Source organism: Cryptotermes secundus, unplaced genomic scaffold, assembly GCF_002891405.2.
Source record: "Cryptotermes secundus unplaced genomic scaffold, Csec_1.0 scaffold409, whole genome shotgun sequence".
NCBI classification, from domain to species: Eukaryota; Metazoa; Arthropoda; class Insecta; order Blattodea; family Kalotermitidae; genus Cryptotermes; species Cryptotermes secundus.
Genome location: NW_019724743.1, coordinates 242,494 through 269,699, shown reverse-complemented (window position 1 = coordinate 269,699; position 27,206 = coordinate 242,494). Strand labels below are relative to the sequence as shown.

The 27,206-nt window shown below is 42.4% G+C and overlaps 3 protein-coding genes across 3 annotated transcripts in view; 2 read left to right on the top strand and 1 right to left on the bottom strand.

Moving 5' to 3' along the window:
* Positions 1-18,806, top strand: part of LOC111862774 (beta-alanine transporter) — a gene marked incomplete at its 5' end in the record, with an annotated part of 126,691 nt that extends 107,885 nt beyond the window's left edge. The window contains 4 exons of the mRNA XM_023848438.1: positions 5,049-5,227; positions 15,194-15,372; positions 16,915-16,971; positions 18,565-18,806. Coding sequence (XP_023704206.1) covers positions 5,049-5,227; positions 15,194-15,372; positions 16,915-16,971; positions 18,565-18,718 — 569 coding nt within the window. The remainder of the gene's footprint in view (positions 1-5,048; positions 5,228-15,193; positions 15,373-16,914; positions 16,972-18,564) is intronic.
* LOC117282188 lies at positions 17,347-18,408 on the top strand. The gene is made up of 2 exons (XM_033750794.1): positions 17,347-17,828; positions 18,227-18,408. The coding sequence occupies exons 1-2, from the start codon at positions 17,441-17,443 to the stop codon at positions 18,241-18,243; spliced, it is 405 nt and encodes a 134-aa protein (XP_033606685.1). The 5' UTR covers positions 17,347-17,440; the 3' UTR covers positions 18,244-18,408.
* Positions 18,807-23,881: 5,075 nt separating the features above from the next.
* LOC111862780 (mitochondrial cardiolipin hydrolase) lies at positions 23,882-27,194 on the bottom strand. The gene is made up of 3 exons (XM_023848444.2): positions 25,855-27,194; positions 25,511-25,695; positions 23,882-24,841 (listed from the first exon to the last, which is right to left on the bottom strand). The coding sequence occupies exons 1-3, from the start codon at positions 26,073-26,075 to the stop codon at positions 24,612-24,614; spliced, it is 636 nt and encodes a 211-aa protein (XP_023704212.1). The 5' UTR covers positions 26,076-27,194; the 3' UTR covers positions 23,882-24,611.
* Between the last annotated feature and the right edge of the window lie 12 nt (positions 27,195-27,206).

Below are 27,206 nucleotides of genomic sequence, written 5' to 3'. Positions count from 1 at the left end.
ACAGTTCCTTAGAATGCACCACTAACACTTAGACACAGACGGACGGGCACTGGTTCCGTCCTAACGGCGCCCTCCACCGTACAGTTCCTTAGAATGCACCACTAACACTTAGACACAGACGGACGGGCACTGGTTCCGTCCTAACGGCGCCCTCCACCGTACAGTTCCTTAGAATGCACCACTAACACTTAGACACAGACGGACGGGCACTGGTTCCGTCCTAACGGCGCCCTCCACCGTACAGTTCCTTAGAATGCACCACTAACACTTAGACACAGACGGACGGGCACTGGCTCCGTCGTAACGGCGCCCTCCACCGTACAGTTCATCCGAATGCGCCACTAACACTTAGACGCAGACGGGCGGGCACTGGCTGATGATACTGGCCGCAAGGAGCGCTAAAATCTACGCTACAAAGGAACCAAAGCCAGGCACATGAGGGCCATTTAAATGAGGAGGGCGCTAGTGATTTGTTTTCGTTAGTACGGAGGCTCCAACGGGACTAGGGGAAGGGGGGAGGGAGTTTGAATGTACAGTTCCACCAACAGAACTTCAACACACACCTCAGCCGTACGGGTGCCCTGTTAGCCAGGGGGTATCTTGCCGAGCGATGCCTCATAGACCACATGTCCTAACGCGTGCATAATGACTAAGCCCACCTCGGCGCCTGAGTGCCCGAACAGTACCTCTCCCCGCAATACAAGCCAGCAGCAAGCAGCAGACTCAGAAAGACAGAGAAACATCAACACAAACTGACCAGCGAATTCTAGGGCAGATTATTTCGCGAGAAGCTAATATTGCTAAACTCACTGCTATGACACTCGGTTCATTACCATATGCATAGAACTCCACCGCTGTAAAATAGTCACGTGTATTAATGACTATACACGGGGCTTGGATTGGATGATTGGGTTTATTAACATCTTATACAAGCAAGTCAGAGCTATCGCTAATTTATATAATTTACAGTTCACCGTTACACAAGCACAAGGATTCTCAGTCTTCACTAGTATCATGGTAACGGAATTAAGTCTCACTATGACTAAATCTTCTAATCAGAGGCTGACTTCTAATTCTTCTTCCACTGCTGACTTTCCGTGGCTGTCTCCTACCGGCAGCTGGCTCAGTTCTCATTCTGCTGTACGCCGTTGTGTTCGCATTCTCCTGACTCTGACTTCAAATGTCAAACTTATGTTACGACCACGGTCAGTCGGTCAGTCTGTCTTGGAATAAAGCACCCACCTGGGGTTTACGACCAGATCTTTATTACTGTCAGACAATTTAAGACTTCTAGATGCGGAGCGCTCTCTCTGACGAGAGGACGTGTCTATCGTTTGCCAGAGTCACAGCCAGCAGTAATAAGTCTTTAACAGCATGCACGGACCACGCAGCACAGAAAACATAGTTCCTCTATTGTTGCAGAGGCGTGTCACCACGCAGTTGCCTAGCAGTCTCGGCGCCGACCACATAGAAAACACCTTTCATTCTTCTCGCGTGTTTATATGTCCGATAACCAGAAACGGATATCCTTCTATTGTTGAGATCGTAACTTAGGAGATGTTTTACCGAGCCGTTGCCTAGCAATGGTATATGCGTCACAATATCCTTAGAGAGATCAATCCAATATATACATTTACGCCGTATATCCTAAAAATGGTTTTAATGTCTGCTTTTCAGCGGGTATCTTTCTCGGTTTATTCGGCCCTGAAAGCAGAGGCGAAATGTTCCTAGGACACGTCAGTTGTATTTCAACGGGCTACCGGCGCTCTTCGTCGTCATATTGGCTGGATGCTGAGAATATCGTAAAGAGAACAAACCGTGCCTCGAGATGTTTGACAAATGTGTGCAGTCGGACGCAGTTCTGCTTCTCTGAAGTCGTGACGACCTCAAGGAACAGCTGTAAGAAATGGGACAATTGGAAGACAAACATGCACTATAATGCATATTTGCTGGCTACCAACGCGTTGGCTGGTCATCACACTTTATGGGGCATGATAGGAACAATAAGACAGATCTGACAGTATACCTTTAAACAGTGGAACATACTTGAATCCCCCCCCCCACAATTTAAGGTACTTTAATGCCGACTGCTCTCTTATTCTGGGGTTAGTGTTGCATTTAGTTTCCATGGAAACGACATTAAGACAAACACTACCATGCAAATCCTTTCCAATTCATTATTCATGAATCAGTCTGAAGTTCGACGTTATATAGCCCCAGATCAGGGGTGGAAAAAATTTATACCCGAAAGGCCGAATTAGGAACAGCAACTATTTATCGGACCGCATCTCAGAAAATATTTCGGACTAAAACTACGGAACAAATATCTGTTGATGCACAGTCACCTGAAACAGACTTCTAACATCCATTGTAGAAGGATACTTTACTACAATCCTTGTTGAAGTTTACAGAATGATGATTCAAATTAAAAATATATATATTGCATATGAATTTTCAAAATAGTCCCGCGGGTCTTATCCAACCCGCAGTCCGTAGTTTGCCCACCCCTGTTGTAGATACTGACAGCGCCGTGAAGTATCTTCAAGCCACCCAGTTCCGTCCTACCATTCAGGAACCTGGAGCTTCCTCAGGGGGCAGAGAGACGGGGCGTGTATACACATGTTCTCTGTAGCTGTTTCTTGCCCAGACGCGCATAATAAATCTCTTCCTTCTTGATGAGTGCGGTCCGCGTGCTGCAGAGGATGTGACGCTACAGGCAAGTCCAATATTGACATAAAAAGAATTCGTAATGGAGTCACCTGACGTGGGATTCCCGGTAATAAATCTCATGGCAGTGCATTCAATTAGCGTCTCGACTCTGTCAGCTCTAACGGCAACAACACGCGCACAAATCCACGTCACGTGCTCACAACGAAACTGAACTCCCTCCACAGCTACTCTCTGAATTGGAAGAGTGACGTTCAGGGATGTTTCGGAGGCACTTTTTGCCTTCATCTTCAGGGTAGAAATTTAAGCTTAGTAATTAGCAATAACTGGCTCCAATTTCTTGACGACATATTCTTCAACCCTGAAAATTAAAGTAGTGCGTTCCTCAAAAACATCGGTGACATTCTACCTTCATCGCCGAAGAGTAAGCCAAGAAATTCGTCAGCAAGTATCTGATAACTTCTTGCCGGTTATTTCCTTGACCTACGCTTCGTTGCTGAAGATGGAGGCAGAGTATTCACGCGAAACGTCAGGATAGAAAAGTAAGTCACACTTTTAACAAACTGTTGCAGGTACATGGACAGGGAGGAACGGTACCGCAGACTTGAGTACTCAAGCTAGAACTACCCTGAAGATGGAGGCAACAGTTTTCTCCGAAACGTTGGTCACGATATATCACAATATACGGTCCCATATCCTATAAGACAGCAATCTTCACAGTCACGGCCGTGAACACTTCAGATTTCGCAAGCAAATCATAAGAATTCTCGTGCAATCCCGCAAATGTAACTCGACAAATGTATAGCGGCATGAACAAAGCGTAGATGGAGTGAATTCAGGAATGCCCTCCCAGACGCTGGTACCTATCTGCCAGACTACGCGATGTCATAACCCAGAAGACCTCAATCACAAACTGTCACTACGTAATGATACTCGCATTTCTACCGCAATATTAGCGAATAGCTCGGATAAACGCCGTGGAGGTTCGGCAACTTCTCCGACTCTCCTGCAATGCGTGAACTCGAATTACTATCTTGAAGGGGCTAAGGCATTTCTCTTAACGGCAGTCGCTGTAAATTGGCACACTACACGTATGTGTACTGCGTACGCTGCTTATCTTCAAGGGCAACCACACAGATACGACACATCACGTACTAAGATCCAAGCTTTGAACTATTTGCCATTCCGTCAATGGAATAAAGGAGCCGGGATAGCTCAGTCGGTATAGCGCCTGGCTACGGGCTGGAGTGCCGGGGTTCGATTCCAGGCAAAAGCAAAACCTTTCTCTACTCCAAAGCATTCCAGATCGGCTATGGGGTCCACCAGGCCTCCTATATCTGGGGCTATTTCCCTGGGGGTAAAATAGTCCGAGCGTGAAGCAGTTCAAGAATAGTGGAGCTATACTTCCACTCCCCCATACGTCATCATGGCGCGAAGCGTATGAATAACCTAACCTTATCATTGGAGTAGTGCTCTTATCAGAAGAGCTTGACTTCTATCCTAACTGCAGCCACGGAGCGAGTTTGCGTGCTGTGAGGCTCTCGACTCGTAACCAGATGGTTCTCCGTTCGAATCTCGACCGGGACACCAGTTAACCTGAGGGATTTCGTGGCTTTTCTTAGGCCCTTCCGGAAAATTACGGGATATTACACTAAAGAGGCCACCGATTATGTCTTATCCTTTCCAATTCATCACTCATGATTTGACGCCGAGTAGTCTACGCACTGGCAGCGTCACGAAGTAAACCACAGGACAGTCGCCCCAAGCGAAGAACATAGACTGAGTGTGTCAGCACAGGGTGCCGAGGGAACACTGGAACCTTAGAGGGATTGCCGATCACACTGGCCGCGCGGTCTGAGGCATGAACTGTCTTCGCTGGCTCGAACGCTGGGATCGTGGGTTCGAATCCCACTCGAGGCATAGATGTCTGTGTGCGTTTATTCTGTGTTTGTGTTGTTCTGCGTGTAGGTACAGGCCTTGCGACTAGCTCATTCCCCGTCCAGGGAGTCATACCGACTTTGCATAGGCTTAAGAAACTTAAAAAGCGGCCAAGGTCCAACCGTAGATAGATAGACAGGTATCTAGAGAGGTGGGTAGGTAGGTAGGAGTACCAGGCATATGCCTGGGGGACAAAGGGCGGTCGGTGCGTAAGGCTGACAACCTCGCCGCCATCTATGAGCCGACTGTCTATAGAAAATGTGGGAGCGTCGACGTCTCACAACCCTATGGGCCTCCATGGCCTGTTACAGGGACAGCTTTACCTTCTGCACTAACCGAAGAAGGGCGTAGTCCGGGACTCCCGTGAAACGGCAGAACTTTCTCTTGCAGCATCTGAAAGAGATCTCAGCTGATGTGTCCGTGTGTTGCGGTGGATGTTACAGACACGAGAGTGACGCTGGTCCTCTACTGCGTCGGCAAGATGGGAATCTCCTCCTCGTTCGTGGTTCTGCCGCTCATGGCTTCAGAGTTGTACCCGACAGTGGTCCGCGGTCTGGGCATGAGCACCAGTTCAGTGGTCGGCATGCTCGGCCCCGTCTTCATTCCTCTAATCGTCTATCTGGTAAGCCATGACCTGCGTGTTTTCGTCACTACTAATCTATATATAATTAGTTCACGCAAGACAGTGCTCGTCTAAATGTTTGTAGTTATGTCGTCTTCATGGGAATCAAATGCAAAATTATTGCTTAGTTACGATAGACCCAGTTGACACTCATAAACATCAGTATTACAGTATCACTGTGTCAGCAACTATACTCTACAGCGTCGGTGGGTAAGATACATGAACGATGAATTTGAAAGGATTTGGAAGGAAGCCGTCGTGACCTAATTTATGTACACGTATTTTCCCATAATTTTCCTGCAAGGAGTAAGAAAACTCCGAAAAGCCTCAGTCAGGATAGCTGGTGTGTCGGTCGAGATTCGAACTGAGAACCTCTCCATTACAATTCCCATTTTCCTTAAAAAAATCAGGAAAATACCTCGAGTAGGTCACGACCATTTTCATCCAAATACTTTCCAGTTTACCATTCACTCGTCATCCTGCCATCCGATCCATCAATCTGGAGACTGTCAGCATTGCAGAAGTCTCCTTCCATTGGTCATTTTATTCACAATTTCTTGGTAATAATACTGTGTGTCCCGTTCCAGTTAAGGCTCCGTATACCGTCTATATGCACGTTCTATTTTTCTCTATTAGCGTCTAGTTGCTATCCTATTCACACAATATTTCACTTCCCTGCAACTGCAAAGAATGAGCTGTCCAATACCACTAACAACCTTCAGAGACAAAGCAATTAATTCCCAATAATTTGATCCCTTAGCAAAATTGTTACCATATACACCACCTGCTATGACAATTAAAAGCTCCGCATTCTGCCCAAAGACTGTATCTGTGTGTTCCGTATGGTTCTCACAATAAACAGCGACTGTTTCCCTAAACAGCATTAACCGGTTGGGCTCTGTGGCGGAGACGTAATGTGTTTCCTGTGAGGCACGAACTGAATTTATACATTTTATAAGAAATTTGTGCTTCGAGGAGAGTCCCTCGGGACTCAGACCTGAGAATAACCGAAAGTGGTCAGTTGGAAAATAAAATTACTGGTCGTGAGTCTCAAGGAGCTTGTCTCCATGAGGAACTGATTGGCTGCAAACCGCCAGTCGTAAAGTATAACTCTGACTAGTGCTTCAAACATTTAAAGCATTTCTGTTATATAAACGTAAATGAAAATATTTTCCTACATCCCATCATTTCGTAGCGTTCAATCGATCTATCGAATGAACCGGAACAAAAACAACAAACCCTATCATTGTGCCTTTGATAAAGCAAAATTTTTAGTGGAACAAATGAGAAGAGAACTCTGATTTTTTTTAATCTGCTCATTCGTTAATTCATTGAGTGTTGTTACTGCTGAAACTCCGCTGGCAAAAATAGAAGACGTGATGTACCTATCAGATATTCCATTAGTTATCGTGTGTTAAGTGCTGAAAAATTGCTCCATCAATTAGTAAATATTAAAAGCGCTGTTTTTTATTTCAATCCATGCTCTAATAAACGCAAATTATTCTCTTCGCTTATAAGCCCCCTCTTCGAGCATTCTGACGTATAAATCGTCCTGTAATGGCTGTGTCCGTGCAGAGAACATAATGTTCAAATGTTGTACAGTGTTTCCCATCGGAACTATGCATTGCGTTGGTATGACGCAAGTGAATCCCACACTCTAGATTTTGTTATTGCTAGTGGGATGGGACTAAGTCCCTTGTACTGCGGCCACTTCTGGCCTATTGTACCAGCCCCAGATGATAGGTGAGGGTGATTGTGGAGCAGCTGGTGGAATGGAGATTGGCAGGGGAAACAGAAGTACTCGGAGAAAACCTGCCCCAGCGCCACTTTGACCACCACAAATCCCACTTGACCAGAACCGCGATCGAACCCGAGCCGCCGCGGTGGGAAGCCAGAGACTAACCTCTTAGTAACCCTTATATCAATACCTCCTGATATACCGAATTCTTTGGTATATCCCTAACGATCCAGATTCGTATTCTGGAGGTGCTCGGTTCCAATCTCAGAGAAGACTATCACAACCTTCCTGAATGAGGATTTCTGTGGGTTTCGTTAGTCCGTCCAGGAAAATTCTGGGATACTATCTGGATTACACCACTATTCCTTCCTCTCCAGTGTCCGCATTGCTGCTAACTACTGACAGCATAGTACAATCCACAAAGATCTATGAGAAGTCTATTGTGAGAGCAATAAAAGGAAAATGTAAAGTTATCCCTGTAATAGGCCGTGGAGGCTCCCACATTTTTTAGACAATCGACTCACAGATGGCGGTGAGGCTGTCAGCCTTACGCGCCAGCCGGCCTTTACATCCCAGGAAGATTCGTGGTACTCATTTCTGTTAAGAGGCTGTGTCGACCCCAGAACCATAGTGTTGCTCGAAGGTTTAGGTCAGTTGAACAATGCAGTGACCTCATCGTAAATCGAACCCGCGACCTTCCGTCTTGTAGCATAGTGCCTCAATCAACTAAGCTACCGAAGGTGGGAAGAACTAACTCATTTCATGGAGCAGAGTCCTTTTTGAGAAGCTGACAGTAACTCAGCTACTCATTACCGTACATTACCGTATTCACAAGAGTCAGTTACTGGTCCCAGAGGAGTCCGATCTATGTTAGCAGAAACTGTTTATTTAAGAAAGAGATCTTCACCGCGTACCCAGACAAGCGTCTCGTCAGAGATGAAGCCCCAACACATCCTTCAGGGGATGATCAGTACAGAGGAATGATAGAATGCTGATTCATTGTCACGTCCTTCACCGCGTTTCTCACTTAGTCGCTCGAGACTGAACCCGGGACTCCGTGCTAAGGAGCCAGCGTGTGAGTTATGTTAACCCGGTATACTTTAGGAACGAATTTACTTGTATTCTCCCTTCTACGCTTAGGTCTCGCAAGTTGTCACCGTCAGGTATTCCGATATAACTTTCCGTACATTTCTCGTCCCGTGCACCCTACACAGTGTTCATTAGCAGACAACGTCGCCATGACAACAGCCTTCTTGTGGCATGTGTTGTCGGAGTGACGTGTAATTTGCAACGTGGAATGCTCTGATTTCGAGCAATGAATGTCTTGAGATGGGCCGCGTGCGTTACATCAGAGACGCGCATTTAATCAAGTAGGAAATGACGCATGTGTAGACCCACACTACACTGGAGTATAGACAGGGCCTTGCCACAGCTCAGGCGGTTTCCACAATCACTTCCTGCCAAATCCATTCATTTGTCTCTCCAAACTCCACCCACTCTATGATACAAGCTGCAGCTTACCTTGTGTAGGCTACGGTACGGAATATCCGAGTTTTCTATACGCAACTGGATAACGGAGAGTCTAGTAACTTTACAATGATGACGTAACGATGTGTCACTAAGTGACGATGACGCACTCTCGTTCCCAAAGCGGATGGAGTATGTCATTCGACGCCGTAGTCTGGGCTACTGACATCATCTTGAGATGGTGTAGGAGAACGTAAAGAGAGGAGACGAGACGAGAGAAGAGAGAAAGGGGGAGAAAAGTAGGAGCACATTCAAAATTAGATTACTTGGAAAGAGGGGATAAAATTAAAAATAAAAATGGAATGAGCAGTAGAGAAGGAGATGAAGAAGAATAAGAAGGTAAAGGAGAAATTTAAGATATAATGGAGGAGGAAACTAAAAATGTGAATGTGAGTGATTCTTGGATTTGAGGTTCTCACAGCGATGATTATGATGAGTGCGGTGTTCTAGGATGTGACGCCATGTAGTCCGATAGAAGCCCACCGACGTTTCGGAGGAATATATCGCCTCTATCTACATGGTCAGTTGCTTGCTGTGTACTATTCACGCGAAGAAGCTTACGAAGTAGCAGCAAAGATATAGAGGAAAAAAGCAGTCTTCTGGGATTTGGCACCCTGTATATGTGGTGTTAACCGACGTTTCGGAGGAACGTCGGTTAACACCACATATACACGGTGACAAATCCCAGAAGACTGCTTTCTTCATAGTCACCGCCGTGAAAGCCTCAAATCTTACATATAGAGGAAAATTAAATAAAAGAAAGAAAATAAAATGGTAGGAGTGAAAAGTTTTTTTTTGTTTCTCTGTTACTATCGGTATGGACATACAATGACTAGACATTTACTGGGGTAGATGTTTTTAGAAAAGTTGTCATATCGATTCCGTAAGTTAAGTCCTGAGTAGTGAAAGGAGTACATGTCTTCAGGAAAGCTGTCTAGTCTGGGATCACGGAATGCAAAATTGCAAAGCACGAGTCTCACGATTCATTTGGCCCTATCTGATCCCTTGGCGAAGTGCAAACTGCTGTCCGCACTACATACATTTGCACTTTCCTCTGCGCGAGAGGAGGCCGACAACTTATATCAGTCCGTATCATTTCAGTGCAAGCGCTTTAACTCTGAGTAATGTGGCGAGCGGTTCTAACTAAATTTCAATATCGACTATCATGAATCAATTTATTCGCGAGCTTCTATCGCCCTGCAAACAGACACTACTCTATCGTCTGCCTAAAAATTTCTGACTTTATGTCATATGTCGTGACAGCGAGGAATTTTCCGAAAGTCCCAGTTACTCGTCATGCGTCCTTACTGTATTGTGGTTTTCTGCGAGATTTCTCCTTAATGTCTTTCTCTTCACTGCTGTACACATACTTAACAAATTTGATTTGTCCCAAACATCTTCGAGGGCGCGTCATACCTTGGGTAGCCAACCTTACAGAAGAAAAGTCCCATTTGTTCAACGTGATCTCCGGTATGGGGATTTTGGTTCACATCACATGCTGAGAACAGAACCTAGTAACGTGCTAACGATGACAAATCCAAAAAGACGTTTTAGACAACTTACTAGGTCGCCCGGGCCGTACCATAGCTCAAGCGGTTAGTCGCTGGCTTCCCACCGCGACGGCCCGGGTTCGATCCCGGGTCTGGTCAAGTGGGATTTGTGGTAAACAAAGTGGCGCTGGGGCAGGTTCTCCGAGTACTTCGGTTTCCCCTGCCAGTCATCTGGGGCTGGTACAATAGGCCAGAAGTGGCCTCAGTACAAGGGACTTAGTCCCACCCCAGTAGCAATAAAAAGAATACTATGTCGCCCTGATATCCCGCTTCCTAGTGCCCTTTCATAACTACGCAAGCTGTAACATTAATAAGATATCCTCCATTGCCAGGCTTTTTTATTTATTATTTCTCGGGGTGATGTCAGGCTGATTTCACTTGGTACGTCGACCACTAACTGGCCCACTGTACCAACCCCGGATGATAGATGATGATGTATGTGAAGCAGTCGGTGGAATGAGAATTGTGCAGAGGAAACCGAAGTTTTTAGAGAAATCCTGCCCCGGTGCCACTTTGTCCACCACAAATCCCACATGACGTGACTTGGGATTGAACCCGGGCCGCCGCGGTGGGAAGCGGCGACTAACCGCCTGAGCTAGGGTACGGCCTTGCCACACACTAATAACAAAGCACCACACAGTAACATATGTAACACTTGGATCGTTACCGTTGATGAACTTAGGCTCTCACGGTCCTGCATTGCTGACGTTGGTTCTGGTTTTGGGTCGCGAGGATGTGGGAAATGTTGCACATGTTTCGGAGATACATGCCGTTGTCATATTCAGGGTCGACGTATTTCTACTCTACTTCATGTCTGGCAAAAGTTGGATTAAGTTATGTGTCTGCCGCTAGAGGTTCCGTTCCCCTGGAGCACAGGCCCTGAGTGTGGCGGGAGGGGGAAATGACATGGGAATAGCTATAATCGAATCTTGAAAAAGCGTGCGGATCTAAGGATCACGAGAAATTCGGAAATTTATTTTACAACTTTCGTGTTGGAGATTTCAGAGTCGGAACAGAAAATAATCAACTCGCCCTACTGATTTTGATGCAGAATATGGAGGCTGTGTGTACCTCCGAAACGGAGGCAACACTCCCTACATTCTCACGACGCAAAGCCCAGAAGCTTTGGTTATGTCACCATTGTAGCTTTCATATCTCTCTGTCTATGGCTCTACAGCCCTTTCGTTACAATTTCTATACACAGTCGCTAGGGCTCCTTGGACGGGGGATCAGCACCGTTTTAAGGCCACTACCTAGCGGCCTCCGTAGTCTAGAGGTAGCGTTCCCACCTCATGACTCGTAGTACGCGGGTTCAAATACCCGGCGGAGATCGTCGAATTTTTAAGGGCGGAAAAATTCAGGGAACAAGTCCTCCGGGAGGGACTTTAAGCCGTGGGTCCCGTGTCGTAGCTTTACGGCACGTAAAAGAACCTCATATCTTCAAAGGAGGTCACTGAGCCAAATTAACGGAAGTTTCCCGCCCAACAGCAGTCTCTAATACCTCTGGTAGATGGGGGAAGCACTATAGATACCTCTCAGCTAGTAGGGCCGGTCTCGCTGGCTGGGCGGGACTGATGGTAAGCACCAGTACCGGTAGGATATAGAGACTGGTAGAAATCATAGAGGGAAGCACAATGGACCAATACAGGTCTAAGTGCATGGGGAAACCCACCCTCTCCAATAACTAACTAACTAACTAACTAACTAACTAAGGCCTCTACCTACACACAGAACAACACAAGCGCAGAACAAACGCACACAGGCTTCCATTCGTTGATTTGGATTCGAACCTACCATCTGCCTGTACTGTCATATACAGCTTTGCAATCCATGAAGAGGCAGTGTTTTCAGTTCCAAACACTGAACTTTTCAAGTATCTGACACATCTTGAAAATCTGTTCCTTTGTGGATCTTCCTTGATGAAATCCACATTGGTAATCATCACCAATAATATTATCTACATAAGGAGAAGTTTCTCAAATAAGATATCAGAAAAAAAATTTGTGTGTGATACATAACAACAGTTGCTCTGTTAGTCAATAAATGTCACCTCTGTTATGGAACACCAAAGGTACACTCACTCACTCATGGAGCTCAGCCCTTCTTGCGAAGCTGCCAAGTGTGCAGTTACTCAAGAACTTCCCAACATTTTATGGAACCTGAAGGTTCATTACCGTGTTCACAAGAGCCCTCCACTGGTCCCAATCCAATCCATACAATCCCATCCTATATCTGTAAGATCAATTTTAATATTATCCACCCACTTATGTCTTGGTCTTCCCAGTGGTCTCTTTCCATCTGGCTTTCCCAACAATATCCTATGCGCATTCCTCACCTCTCCCCGATTCGTGCTATATGCTCTGCCCACCTCATCCTCCTTGACCTCCAAGTTTCACACCCCTACAGAACCACAGACAAATTATAGTTTTGTATATTCTAATTTTCATGTTTTTGGACAGCAGACGAGAAGACAAAAGGTTCTGGACTGAACGGTAGCAAGCTTACCCGAGTTCAATCTGCTCTTAATTTCCTCCTGAATCAGGTTTCGATCTGTTAGCTTTGTTCCCAGATATCTGAACTGTGCTACATTTTCAAAACATCTGTTTCATATTTTTATGTCATGATTTCACCCTGCATTTTGGTGACGAGACAGTAACATATACTTAGTTTTCTCTGTGTTTACTACTAGACCAACATCCTTACCAGCATCAATTAAAGTTTGTCTGTTTTTATTTATGGCATCTATATTATCCCCCAGTAGATTCATATCATCAGCATAGACCAACAGCTGATGTCTCCCGTTTAATTTCAGTCCCACCTGGTTTCCCTAGACCTTCCTAATAATGGCTTATTCTAAAGCAAAGTTGAAAAGTATTGGCAATAGAACATCTCCTTCTTTTAGACCATTCCGGATAGGAAAATTATCAGACAAATGTTTACCTACTTGGACTTTATCATATGTTTCACTTAAACACATTTTAATGAGCCTAAATATTCTCATGGGTACCCAGACTAATTTAGAATACTGTACAATACTTCCCTCCTAACTGAATCATAGGCTTTCTTGAAGTCTATGAATAGCTTATGTACGTGTACTGTCTCATCATACTCCCATTTTCTCTCCAATATCTGATGAATGCAAAAGATCTGATCTGTAATTGATCTCTTACGTCGAAACCCACACTGATGATCCCCAATAATTTCATCTATATATGGACTTAACCTTGAAAGAAGAATATTGGACAAAATTTTGTATGAAGTTGATAGCAGTGATATCCCCCGATAATTACTACAGTCAGTTTTGTCACCCTTCTTGTGAACTGCTACAATAATAGACTCCTTCCACTGATCAGACAATTTTTCCTTATGCCAAATAGAAGTAATCAGATTGTGTATCTTAGAATGTAATATTTCACCTCCTGCTTGAATAAGTTCTGCTGGAATTTGTTCACTACCTGGCGATTTATACCTTTTCAATTTTGCAATAGCAATTTCAGCGTCGAAAGGGCTAGGATTAGGTACTAATGGCTCAGCTGTATGTATTTCTGTCTGCCTAACATCACTGACCCTATGTACATTCAATAACTCAGAGAAGTAGTTCTTCCACGTATTCAAAATGTTGTGGGAATCTGCAAGCAGATCACCATTCTCATCCTTCACTAAGTTACTGCTAGGCTGGTAACCCCCCTTAACGTCATTTATTCCTCTAGACAGGCCTCTGATGTTCTTGTTCTTACTGTTCCTTTCAAGCTCATTAGTTTTCTCCAGCAGACATTTAATTATATGGTTCAGTGCAGATTATAGTAGGTTTATGGAGTCTCAAAAACAAGTTGTATGGCCATTATTGATCACATATCAATGGCCGCTGGTGGTTAAATTTGGTTGCTTTTCGTTTTAATTTAGTTAAGATCAAATGATCGGTTAGTGTAGTGAGACCAAGCTGTAATCTGCACTTTTACTAATTATATAAAACTGTTTAAACAAAAGAGCGCAGTTTTATAAAATGAGAATTTGGTTATCTGACTTACAGGAAAGAATCTCATGGCACCATTCTTCTGCGAAGTAACTGTTTCACTACTGAAGTTTCTTGTGGAATGTAACACTCAGCTAAGTAACCATCAATCTTCACAAGAAATTGTCTTTTAGAGTTTGTGTTGCACAAGTAGCCATCGCCGTAAAAAGGAAAATATACATTGGCGCCAGGTTTCGCACTTCTGTTCTGCATTTGCCTTTAGATTTTATAACCACCCAAAAGTATAAAAGATTTGTACCTATTAACAATTTTAATAAAGGCCTACAAGTCACCAAGCAAAATAGTTGCTGTCTCCTTCGAAGAATTACCTAACCACCAACTAGGACAAGAATCTTAAAAGGTTCTCATATACGAAATTGCGAATATTGTAGAACCTTGTAACTTCCTGGCCACACGCACTTGTCAAGCGAGACAAAGGATTGTTTTACACCACACAATACATTACGTCAATATATTATCTCGTGAGCAACCTACCACACATTGTAATAAAGAAATAACAGCACTGAGATAGAACTAGAGTCACGTTTCGTACAATATAATTTATATTTGTGCCTTAACGAACTAACATCAAAAACCGCCAATCCGTTGTATTCCATAGTTTAGGAAATTACCAACAGACGTCGTTTCCATCACCACACAGAATACTGATTGGTTAGGGAATGGATTGTCATATATTGGTTAAGGGGTGCATGACTAAAGCTGAGACCGCTAAGACGATGTAATATGGAAACTTATACAATCTGTGCTTTTGTGGAAAGTTATATTAGTGTTATGAGGCGTTGAATGATTTGAAAGGAAATGGCCTGTTGTAAGATACCACCTGGTGCTTCAACAGAACATCATGGAAGGCGATGAGCATTTCTTGGATGTACCGCCGTGTAGTCTGGTAGAAGTATGCAGACGTTTCGGAGGAAGTTGCTGCCTCCATCGTCAGCATCGAAAAGTAAATCAAGCATTGTGAGAAAAGTTGAATCAGAAATAAATTTGAGACAGTAGGTTTCTCCAAACCATCAATGAATTTCTACTGGACTATGCGGGATCACATCCCAAAAGGTGTTATTCATGATTGTCACCTTTGTAAGAACTTAAAACCCTGGAATATATGTAACGTGGTGTAGGGTGAAGAGATGTTGGTGCTGCCACTGATCGTAATGGGGTCATTGCTGGTGGCGGGTGGCGCTTGCAGCCTACTCCTGCCCGAAACTCTGAATCAGCACCTTCCACAGAGCCTGGAGGATGGTGAGAAGTTTGGAAAAGACTGGAGCTGGAGGAACTTGACAACTTGCTGTCCGTCCAGGTAAATATGTACCCAAAGTAATGAACATTAATAAAGACACGGATGTCCCCGCACCTGAGACTGACCACTCACATTTAGCATTGAGGTCAAGAATGGTGGAGCTATGGCTCCACTCCCATATATGTCTTCATGACATAGCGCTTAATTAAGCACCATGATCGGAAGACGTGTGGGCAAGTTAAGGTTGGGCTTCGTGTCCTGGCCGCTTTAGGAAAAACACCCCAATAACCGTTGTATAGAAGGCTGGGTAGGTTCCAGAACTAGCCTGGTTAATGCAAACAGAAGTCTCTTGCCTGTGCATGGAATTGAACCGCATTTCCTCAGTTGTCCAGCCTGTAACCTGTCACAGTGTTAACTGAGCTTTCCAGGCTTCTATGAAAAGTGCAGTTCTCAACCATTGTGCCATGAACGTTGCCAAATGCATCTTAAGGTTTTGAACAGAAGAATGATTATACAAAACAAAATATGTAAACTGGAATACTAATAATTGTTAATGTCACACCATAATCCATAATTGAGTCAATTTTAATATTTATTTAAGGCTTAACAGTAAATATATGCTTGAAAGTTGAAAACAAAATTAATGAGAATGATAAACAGAGTTATTGTTGGTGGTAGTGTTATAAAACTGAAGATCAATGCACCTCGCCCCAGTCATTACCGCAAATGAATTCATATTGACAGTGTTTGCAGTCTGCTTAGCTTGAGGGGATACCTTTATAGAAAGTTCAGAAAATACTGTGTCTGTATAACATTTTAAGTTGATATTTGTAACAAAACTTCATCTTTCTGTTTACAGTAATTTTATATTTTTATGTAATAAGTGAACTTATTTATAGAACATGCATATTTTTATTGTACATTTTAGTTTTATAGCTTCGTAACTTGTACTCTTTTCCAAGTATAATTAGAATGATCAAGTCAAGGGGGATGAGGTGGGTAGGGCATGTAGCACGAATGGGGGATACAAGGAATGCATATAGGGTATTGGCAGGAAAGCCAGAAGGAAAGAGACCACTGGGAAGACCAAGGCGTATGTGGGTGGACGATATTAAAATGGATCTTAAGAGGGATAAGATGGGATGGAGTGGATTTGATTGATCTGGCTCAGGATAGGGACCAGTGGAGGGCTCTTGTGAACACTGTAATGAACCTTAGGGTTTCATAAAATGCTAGGAAGTTCTTTAGTGGCTGCACAATTGGTGGCTCCTGAAGAAGGGCTCAGCTCCATAAGTAAATATTCTAGTTGTAATGAAACACAAAATGGATATACCAATTGTGCCACATGCACCAAAATGCCAAGAACCACGGAATTGTGAAGGTGAGATGTAGATGGAACTGGTTCAAGATCATCTCCAGTGTTGTTCGGTGTTAGGAACCTTCATACTCAGTTAACAGAGAGTTGTGGTGTTTCATGTCTTATGAGATGCATTTTATTTGGTGCAAATGCTGCCCTGACATCTGTATCTGTCTTACAGTCTGAATGTATGAGATGATTTTGCCATCTCAGAGACAGTGTAAAATGCATATTGAATTTTCTAGGGTAGGTGATGTCGTGCCTGAGGACAAACCCACATCCATAGAATCGCCTTTACGGAGGTAAGATAATTCATTGAACTTCTACCAAATACTTTGATCACAACCCAGAAGACAGTACTTGTCATAGTCAACGCTAACAATGTTAGGCAACTCTATTAATATTAATCTTTGACTTGTCCCATATCATGTACAGGGTCCGGCAAATCGACCTCCCGTATTTGGAGAGGGCGCTGTGTGAGTTGTGGTGGGGATACGGCGGCGGAGGGGGTATCGATGGATAGCGGTATAAGTGCCATTTGCAGTAGTCACAATGGCGTGGCATGGTGAGCATCGTGCGTTTGTTGTGGAAGAGTATATTCGTAATGGTGAATCGGTGATTACTATGCAGCGAGCATTTCGCATTCGGTTCGAACTTGGCCGACATGATCCTGTTCCGGATAGAGAAACTATTCACGTTTGGGTATCAAACTTTAGAGCAACAGGTTCTGCACTGAAAAAGAAATCGCCTGGCCGACCTCGGACCGTAACAATGCCGGAAAATGTGGCGCGTGTGAGAGCGTTCATCCAGCAATCTCCAAAGCGTTCAGCACTTAAACATGCAGCTGCCCTGGGATTGTCTGATAGGAGTGTAAGAAGAATCCTGCACAGAAATCTACACATGCACCCATACAAAATGATGGTTACCCAAGAATTAAGTGAGAGAGATTTTGAAACTCGCAAAGCTGCGTGTGAGGACATTCTTCAGAACATTCCCTCTGGCGCTGTTTTGATTTCATCTGATGAGGCCCACTTCCACTTGTCAGGTACTGTAAATAAACAAAATTTCCGCTACTGGTCAGCAGAAAACCCTCAGGAACTTCACCAACGACCACTTCACAGCCCTCGTGTGACAGTTTGGTGCGCCGTTGCTGAATTTGGTGTGTGGGGTCCTTATTTTTTCGAGGAAAATGGGCTAACGGTAACGGTTACTTCGAATCGCTACTAGACCTAAGTTAAACCAGTTTGTTGGGGACCATGAAGAGGGACAAGCCTGGTTCCAACAAGACGGAGCCACAGCTCACACTTCGCGGCGTTCTTTAGCAATTCTGAGAGAGTTGTTTCCTGGACGTCTTCTCTCTTTGCGAGGAGACATCGCCTGGCCCCCAAGGTCACCCGATTTATCACCTTGTGATTTTTTTCTTTGGGGACACTTAAAGGCGCAAGTGTACAAACATCGCCCCACAACCCTGCAAGCACTTAAGGAGGCAATCACCCAGGCAGTGGCTGCCATTCCACCTGAAATGACACGAAGAACTGTGGACAACTTCCGGGAAAGGCTTCGTCAATGTGTGAACAATGGAGGACGCCATTTACCGGAAATAATTTTTAAAACCAAGTAATGTAAAATAGCATCGTATTTGTTGTTCACAAATAAAAGTATTTTTTCTGTATCTTTCTTTGTTTGTTTGTAACTGCCTTTTGAAATACGGGAGGTCGATTTGCCAGACCCTGTATAATGATTCATGGATGAAATAAAGTTGAATTGAATTGAATAACATTGTGTGCTTGTACACCAATGAATAAAATTACTTGGCCACCTTAAAACTGTTAGGCAGTTTAATAATATCATATTTTTGTTGGAATTATTCAATTCATTTTGTCTTTCTCCTGCAGTCTTATTCAGCATCACATTTCAGAGCCGAAACCTGTGACAATAGTTGAAGGAGCAACTGCAGAAACTCCTGATACAACAACATCAACAACTGTAACTATATCTGAATCAGCCGCTGACAACCCGGAGGAAACTATGAGAATAACCGTGGTTTGACAACTCATGTTATGGCACCATATCATAACCATAAACCTGTTAGGTGGCAGTGTATACTTCCATTTAGAAGCACAGCAATTTAATAAAATCATAAAGGTTAACAACTTTTGTGAGAATTACTGTCACATCCAGACAGGCTGTGTTGCCCAAAGTTCTGATGGCTCTTTCCCAGAGAGTAAGGTGTCCAGGATGAGATGCTAATCACTCGCCTCTGTCCAGTATCAAAATGTACATCCATGTTCCTTATACAGCCCCATAGCAAGACACTTATACACATTAGTGACTTTCAGTACTCACGTGGTTTCAGGTAGAGACAGGTGTAAAACCAATATAACTGAAATGAAATCACTGCAAACCCTTCTTTCCCCCCTCCACAGACCAATATATGTGTTTCCCAAATTTGGAAAAGTTATCACATCTAATTGTATTGCTTTGCATACATTGAAATTCTAGGAGAACTAACATGTTAGTGGGTAACCCTAGTAATTATAAAATGGACCACCATGCTGAATTACTGGGTAGTTACTATAGGATTCTGACGATGGTGTATAACACACTGATATATTGGGTTTTTGGACTTTATCCATCGTCCTGGTTTTTAAGATAACTCATAAAAACACGACGTTTCGGAAACTGGATCTGTTTCCGTCCTCAGATGGCGGGGGGAAGACACCTGCTGAATTGGGCCCCTCACCTGAGGATGGAAACAGATCCAGTTTCTGAAACGTCATGTTTTCTATTTTCTGGAATACCGGATGACGGAAAAAGTCCAAACACCCAGTAATTTTGTGTGTTATACACCGTCATCAGAACCCTTTAGAACCTACTTACCACTATGCTGTCTTGCCACATCAGTGCTGCCCACCTTAAAAGGTTATTTGAAAGATCAAGAACAAAAGCATAATCTTAGAATATGCCTCCAAAAGTTCACAAGGTCAGGCTTTTGGTTTTGTTTTTAAAAATAAATACCTAAAAGCCTTTCAAGGTTAAGCTTTAAGTCTTATTTTTACAAGTAAATTTCTATGGCTGGCAACAATAATATGATAGGCAGCATGGCTGCAACGATTTGCAGTTGCTTGGGTTGCCTATTAACATGTAAGTATCACCACACCCAACTGCTTCAGAATGGACACAGAGAGGACATCATCTGCTGTTATAAAGAACTCGCAAAACAGTAGCCACCTTTCATTAAAATTAGATTCTTAAAAGAAAAATAAAAAGTGTTCCTAAAAGCAATACTTTGCAGTAAGGACAGTTTGGTCTGAATGAATTATTTCTATCAACCCTGTGAAGTGCCTTATATTAATTTGTTATGAAGCATGTGTATGTAAGCCTCTTTTCATGTTTTGTTAAAGGGATGTGGAAATAAGTGTAAATAATGAAAGATAATTTTGGGCTGCGAAGAATTCCATGTGTGCACCCAATTTTACTATCTACAGACTCATGCAGAGCTCAGTAAGCATATCCATGATGAATAAAACATCAAGGCTAATGAATGGAAATATCTTCAAATTTATTCATTAATATTCTTTCCCACTCTCTTCTCTTATTTATCCACTATTGTCAAACAGTACATTTGAACATAAATTATATTGTGTACATTACATAATATTGTGGGACAGCATTTCATATTCAGGATTACTGGGTTTTTGGACTCTGTCCATTGTCTGGTATTCTAAAGAACACGATGTTTTGGAAGCTGGATCTGTTTCCGTCCTCAGATGAGAGGGAGACCCCTGCTCCGGGGATTGAGGTTACATTTTTCTAACAGAACCATCGGAACCCTTCACAGTCTACCTGCATCTTATATGATGGTCAGTGGGCTGACGCAAAGTAACTGCAGTATCCTGGATAAGTGTAGTTTGTCTGGTGGGTAGAATTTTTATTCGCTGGTTGAAGCAAGTCAATATTTGTCAACCCATGGTCATACAGATAGATGAAATATATTTACTGGTCTAAGTATCACATGCTGTATCATGAAGTCAGTTTCGTTGATATACGCCTGCAGAAAACACTCCATTTAAGGTTTCTTTCAAGGGCAGTGGATTGGCACATAGCATTATTTACACTTAATTCACTCACCAATACAACAGATTAGTGTATAATAAAAATATGGGACCAAATTCAGTGTAAGGTTTTGTAATGAAGACATGTCCTTCGTAAGAAATTTTATGATGTTAATACATATTTAATAAAAGCCATGTCTAAACTGCTGTATGTGTTATCACCCTGTAACAATTTGATGATTTATAATTATTTCCTCTGTGTAATTGTTTATGGGATTATAAATAATGTTAACAATAATTTTCTTCTTTCTTAGCTTAACAGGCATCTAACAAATAAGGAAACAGAACACAACTCAGTGAGAAATAGCAATATGGTAAGTTGACGTATAAATGAATGAATAAGGGGTGGGCCTTCTCGGCCCTTGCACCGCAACCTACAGTTGTCTATTGTGCTTTAAGTTGATTTAACTGAGGTGCTTGCAGGCACACAAGCACTGCCTCTGATAGTATTAATTTGTTGGGTGAGATTATAAATAGAGTAAACTGCCTGTTATCTGGCAGGTATCAGGAATAGGATATTTCAGTTACATGAATCTGTTTGTTGCAAAACAAAAACTTACAGAAACCAAATTTTCATGCAATTTCTACCCTTTTCCAGTCATGCACATATTTAAACTTTCTGTTTTGAAGTCGAAACAACATGCTTTTGCTTTAGTTCTTGTGAGAAGGCATGGTGGAGGGATGGGTGTATGAATTCGTACATACTGTAACACCATCACAAATTCAACTGGTCTCTGCTGCAATCACCATTCACTGCGATTGTAATGCCACCTGCATAATGAATGGTGGGTCTTCGAGAATCTCTGGTGCTTGGATATCGGACAACCGAGAGTTTACCGTACAGAAGAAAAAAATAAAGCATGTATTCTTCTGGACAGGGAAACTGGTCTTGAAGCAGATACAGATGACCACAGCAGTCGTTATGAAGAGTACTATCTTCTGGGAAGTGACACAGTGTAGTCCAATATAAGTTGACTCACGTTTCAGAGAAATATACTGCATCTATACTCAGGGCTGACAAGCAAGAAGTAGGGGGCAAGCAGATAGCACAAGTTCAGTGATGCTTTGGAGGAACATACTTCTTTCTGGCTGATTGCCTCCTTGGCTCACTCTTATATAATACTATGACAGATTTGTTCAAAGCATTGCTGGGCAACGGCTCGGTAAACACCCTGTGACCCACGAGCACACAGCAATAGAGGAACATCCATCTCTAGGCCACACTTGAAATACACACACACACAACAGTATGAATAGTGTTTTCTATTGCTAGGCAGTAGCCAACGTGCCAATGAACTGGCTAAGTAGCGATCATGTGGTACCCCCAACAGAATATTCACAGAACAATTGAGGAAGCTATATTTTCTGTGCGTGGTCCATGCTGAGAGGATATGGGAGAATACAGGAATGGGAATTCAGTTCAGTTGTCGTTAGGAGATAGTCGAAGAAGAATTAGAAGTCAGCCTATGAAGACTTAGTGTGTGATTAGAAGATACAGTAACAGTGAGACTGTTTTAATTCTGTTACCAGGAGGCGACTAGTGGAGACTGAGAATCCTTGTGCTTCTGAAACGGTGAACTGTAAAGTGTGTAAATCAGCGATAGCGGTGTACTGATTGTAATTAAGAGCGATTATAACTGAAGTGCCAGTAAATCCAATCGTCTGATCTAGAACCCATTATTCGTCAAGAGTACCCCCTACACACGACAATACCATGATAGGTGGCTCCAGAACCTCATTGAACTTTTACCATATGCTTTTTTCTGGTTACTTGCTTGACTTACTGTTCCACCCTGAAGATGCAAGGAGTATATGTTTCTCTGAAACACTGGGGAACTTCTACTAGACTACACAGTGTTACGTCCCAGAAGACACTACTCTTATACATTGACAACTGACAGAACTAAGATTTATGCTGCAGTCATAAAAGAAAACTAGGGCTGGTATTCTTCACATTTCCAGAATTTCATCCTTGGGAGAGATTAAGGCTTCTGCCTGTCAATACAAAAATCTTCACAACAGATCGAGCAGGGATCATACTCAGAGGAATGGGGTCCAGTGTCATACCCAAGATTAGCATGGCCCTCTATTAACATAGATTAATGTTACATTCAGTAAAGAAACTTGTTAGTTTGAAACATTACACACGTATAGACATGGCATATCCATCCTTAGAAGATTAAATTCAGTAGCTGAATTTTAAATCTTTATTATCATCATCATCGACAAAAATTAAATTACTCCACAGATACAAGAAAAAATACAGAAATAATTCAGCACATCCGGTCAGGGACTTCTAAAATTGTTTGCAAATCTGTATCAAAATTGTGCATGTTAACCAGCTGCTGCAACACATGGTAGTTCAACTCTGTACAACAAATGAGAAGCTCTTGCACGGCGGTGACTATGAAGAGAGCAGTCTTCTGAGATGTGGCACCATGTAGGTATTGTGTTAACCGACGTTTCAGAGAAACGTATCACCTCCGTCTTCAGGGTAGAAGAAAAAAGAAATCCATAAGCGAAGAACCAGTGTGAGCAGGTGCAGCCGGGTTTATTCTCAACATCAGTCTATTTGCACTTGCTCACACTGGTTCTTCACTTGCGGATTTTTTCTACCCTGAAGATGGAGGCGATACGTTGCTCCGAAACGACGGTTAACACAATGTCTACATGGCGCCACATCCAAGAAGACTGCTCTAAAAAACTGTCCAATTCTAAGAATTTTGTAAGTACAAAACACACTAAAGTTTACCATCTTCTGTGATGTGAAGCTATGTAGAATGTTGCCAGCATTTCAGTGGAAACTGCCTCAATCATCAGAACACCTTTAGGATGTGAAGCCGTTAATCTATTTACTGCTGAATGATAAAGGGTAAAGCTATCCCTGTAACAGGCTGTGAAGGCCCACAGGGTTGTGAGACGTCTAGGCTCCCACATTTTCTAGACAGTCAACTCGCAGTGGTGGTGAGGTTGTCAGCCTTATGCACCGGCTGCCCTTTATCCCTTGGAAGACTCCTCGTACTCATTTCTGTTAGAGGCCGTGCCAACCCCAGGGCCATAGTGCAGCTGGAAGGATTAGGTAAATTGAAAAAATCCAATGACCTCATCAGGAATCAAACCTGTGACCTTCTGGCTTGTAGCATAATGCCTCAACCAACTATGCTACCGTGTGTTCCCTTTGCTGAATGACGGGAAGTAGGATTTGGGTTGTCACAGCAGTAATTATGAGAAGTTACAACTTCTGGGATACAATGCCATGTTGTCAGTTGAAAGTCAACCAATATTTTCGAGCTGACATATTCCTCCAAAACAACGGAGGACTTTCAACAGACTACGCGGCATTATATCCCAAAAGGCAGAACTCTCTTAATGGCAGGACTAGTGAATGAACTAGAGGGGATTTGGACGGAAGCATTCATGGCTCAGCACCTGCCTGGAGGGACTGAGGAAGACCACAAAAGAGCTGCATCAGGATAGCCGGTCTCCTGACCGAGATTCAAACCAAGTGCCTCTCAAACATAAGCACAGAGCAGTGTTTGTCAACCGCCTGGCCCTTGTCTTATATAAAAAAAGAATTTACTGGGCCGCAACCTCACAAAGGTTGAGAACCACTGGCCTAGAGCATTACTGCTACACAGACCCATTTGGTGATACCAAGCTGTGTTTAAGTGCCAGTGTTTCAGGATAGAAAATGGAAGGCAGCCGATTGCTCTGAAATGTTGGTAATAATCTACCAGACTGTATAGTGTCACCTGCCAGAAGACAATAACCTTCATAGTCACTGCAGTGAGATACCATGAAATCGTATATAAATACAGTCCTTCAGATTAAACTTGAAATTTGTAATCAAGTTCTGAAAATTCTTTCCACAGCTGGGAGAAATGATGACTGAAAGGCATAACAAGATTTGGCACTGAAGTCACTAAAATGTTTTCCCAGTTTTCTGTAAATGCTTTCATTGTCCAATTGCAGGAACCACTTACAAGCATGTGATTATTGATTATGATAAATTTGTGATGCATCAGAGAAACAGACTTCTTCATGCGCACTGGTACTCCTGAAATAAAATCAATCATGCTGGCATACATGTATACAGAATGAATAAGAATGAGAAATAGTGAACTTTAATGAACCTACCTACCTACCTACCAAACCACACAATGTTGCATCCCAGACAACTGAAATCTTGACTTCAAGGGGTATACTACTCAAAGAGAAAACTTAATTTAGTTACAGACTAAATGTATCAGACAGGTCATGATGTTCTGTGCTATTTGTACCCATTGGATATTTAATAATGCTGAATTAACTACAGAGGTTGTCATCTTGAATGGGACAGAATAATATAGGGTTTGTTTTTACAAATAACTTTTAAAGTTACATGGGCCATCCATTAATATGTAAGTACTGTACAACGTCAAGTGGTAAGTTTATCAGTTAATACCGAAGAGACAAATTAGAAAGAAGAAAACTTTCGTGGACTAAACTGAAATATGATCTGAGCATTTGCCTGAGGGGCTAAGGAAGACCATAACTCTTGATAGCCATGAGTTTGACCCGAGACCTCTCAGATACAAAGAAATAGTGATACAAACTTGTGCCAACTAACTTGTATAAAAATCTGATATATGAGGGTTTTTATCATGAAGAAGAAAACATCTTTCTCCTGCACTCTGTCCTGTGTGTGCATTCAAAATGACATTCACTGTTTAAAGTTGTTTCTTACCATATTTCCTGAGCTCAGGTATTTGGGTTCCACGGCCATCTGCCATTTCAGCATCAGTTATAACTCTCACTCTGACACCTTTCCTATGCACGCTAATAATAGCTTCCGATAAGTCTTGGCAAGTGAAGAAGAACATACAAATGTCTAAAGATGATGTAGCTTCTTCCACCAGTTGAATAAGACGTCTACAAAATAAAAACTGAATTAAATTCATAGATGTGTAAGTTTACAAAACCGTACACAGAACCCTTTAGCATACATACATACATTTCTATATAAAAGCAACAGCCATGGAGAAAACACTGAATAATTGAAAGAAATCTACAACTTTTTAAATATTATACCTCAAATTACGATAGGCGCAAGATTCTTTCAAGCAGGTTAACCTGCTGTAGACATGTTCTTTACAATCTAATCCTTTATCTGTAAAAAACATAACCTCATTCATATGATCTGAACTTGTTTCAGAACGTTTTTTAAATCGGTTCCTGTAATACAACACAATCTCTGGAATAACTATTACAAGAATCAATGATACTCCCAAATTCGTCCAGGAAATCGGCATTTCTTCTTAAAACGTCCACTAAAACGGTTTCCCTTAGCGTCAGAACACTTAAACTCAATTTTTATCGCAGTAGCTTTTTTTAACAGAAAGACGTGATAATATTATTATAGTTTACAAACTAATTTCAGATGTCTTATATTCAGTAGGGGGATATATACACTTTAATTTAAATCACACTCATTTTAAAATATCGTGTTACTTCATACACATACGGAAAGATATTAAGACGAAAATAATAAAATACACTTATCATATGTATATTCCCGCCATACAGGTGCCTACCAACCCTACCAACATATGTTCTAATCCATAAATTTCATCATTTCCAAAATTATAGTATGTTGGCAGCTTTTAATGGAACACCGAGGAATAATGGGAGGAGAAATACATTAAAGTATTAGCAGTTTCTTTAGTAAATTAAAGTTGTTTCTGTGCTTAATTAACCACCACAACTCGAAGTAGGAAGACACGGCTGTATAGCTGATCGCATTCGTAGCCACGGCACTAGATGGAGATGAGTAGGCAGTTTCACGCTCCAGCCACTTTATCCCTAGTATCAACTGGATGGAATACTGGGTGGACCTCAGATTCTAGCCCTAAGGTGGTGGCAAAGAGAATGATTCCTGTTGGGAGTCGAACCCTAATCATTCATCCTGTACCCAGTCACTATACTGACAGCTATCACAGCTCAGTGTGATTGCTTTGTGATTTGTAAGAACATACCATCAATGGAACACTGGCATTTTTCATTTTAAATATGTTTGAATTTTCTCAAATCTAGTAGTTTTGTGGATTTGCTATGTGTCATTTAATCATGTTATGTTGGTGGGACATCTAATATGATCCCATTATTCATATCTGCTTCCCCCCCCCCCAGTTCTGCAATTGATAGCCCACTGTAGAATGACAAAATGAGACTTTTGCATACCCATATTCGTTTGATTATATAAGAGAAATTTTCACATAAACACTAAGAATGGAAAGCTTTACATGTAAATCATTCACACAGACAGTTTTGTATTGGAGTGAAACTAGATCTCTTACGTTAAGGGAGGAACATAGGCCGAGGGTGTTTGAGAACAGGGCGCTGAGGAGAATATTTGGACCAAAGAAAGATGAAGTGATGGGAAA

Coding starts and splice junctions, on each gene's coding strand:
- LOC111862780 (XM_023848444.2), bottom strand. CDS start 26,075: ATGCCGATTTCCTGGACGAATTTGGGAGTATCATTGATTCTTGTAATA. Junction 25,696..25,854: donor TGCGCCTATCGTAATTTGAG/GTATAATATTTA, acceptor TTTATTTTGTAG/ACGTCTTATTCAACTGGTGG. Junction 24,842..25,510: donor ACCTGAGCTCAGGAAATATG/GTAAGAAACAAC, acceptor ATTTTATTTCAG/GAGTACCAGTGCGCATGAAG.
- LOC117282188 (XM_033750794.1), top strand. CDS start 17,441: ATGCCGGAAAATGTGGCGCGTGTGAGAGCGTTCATCCAGCAATCTCCA.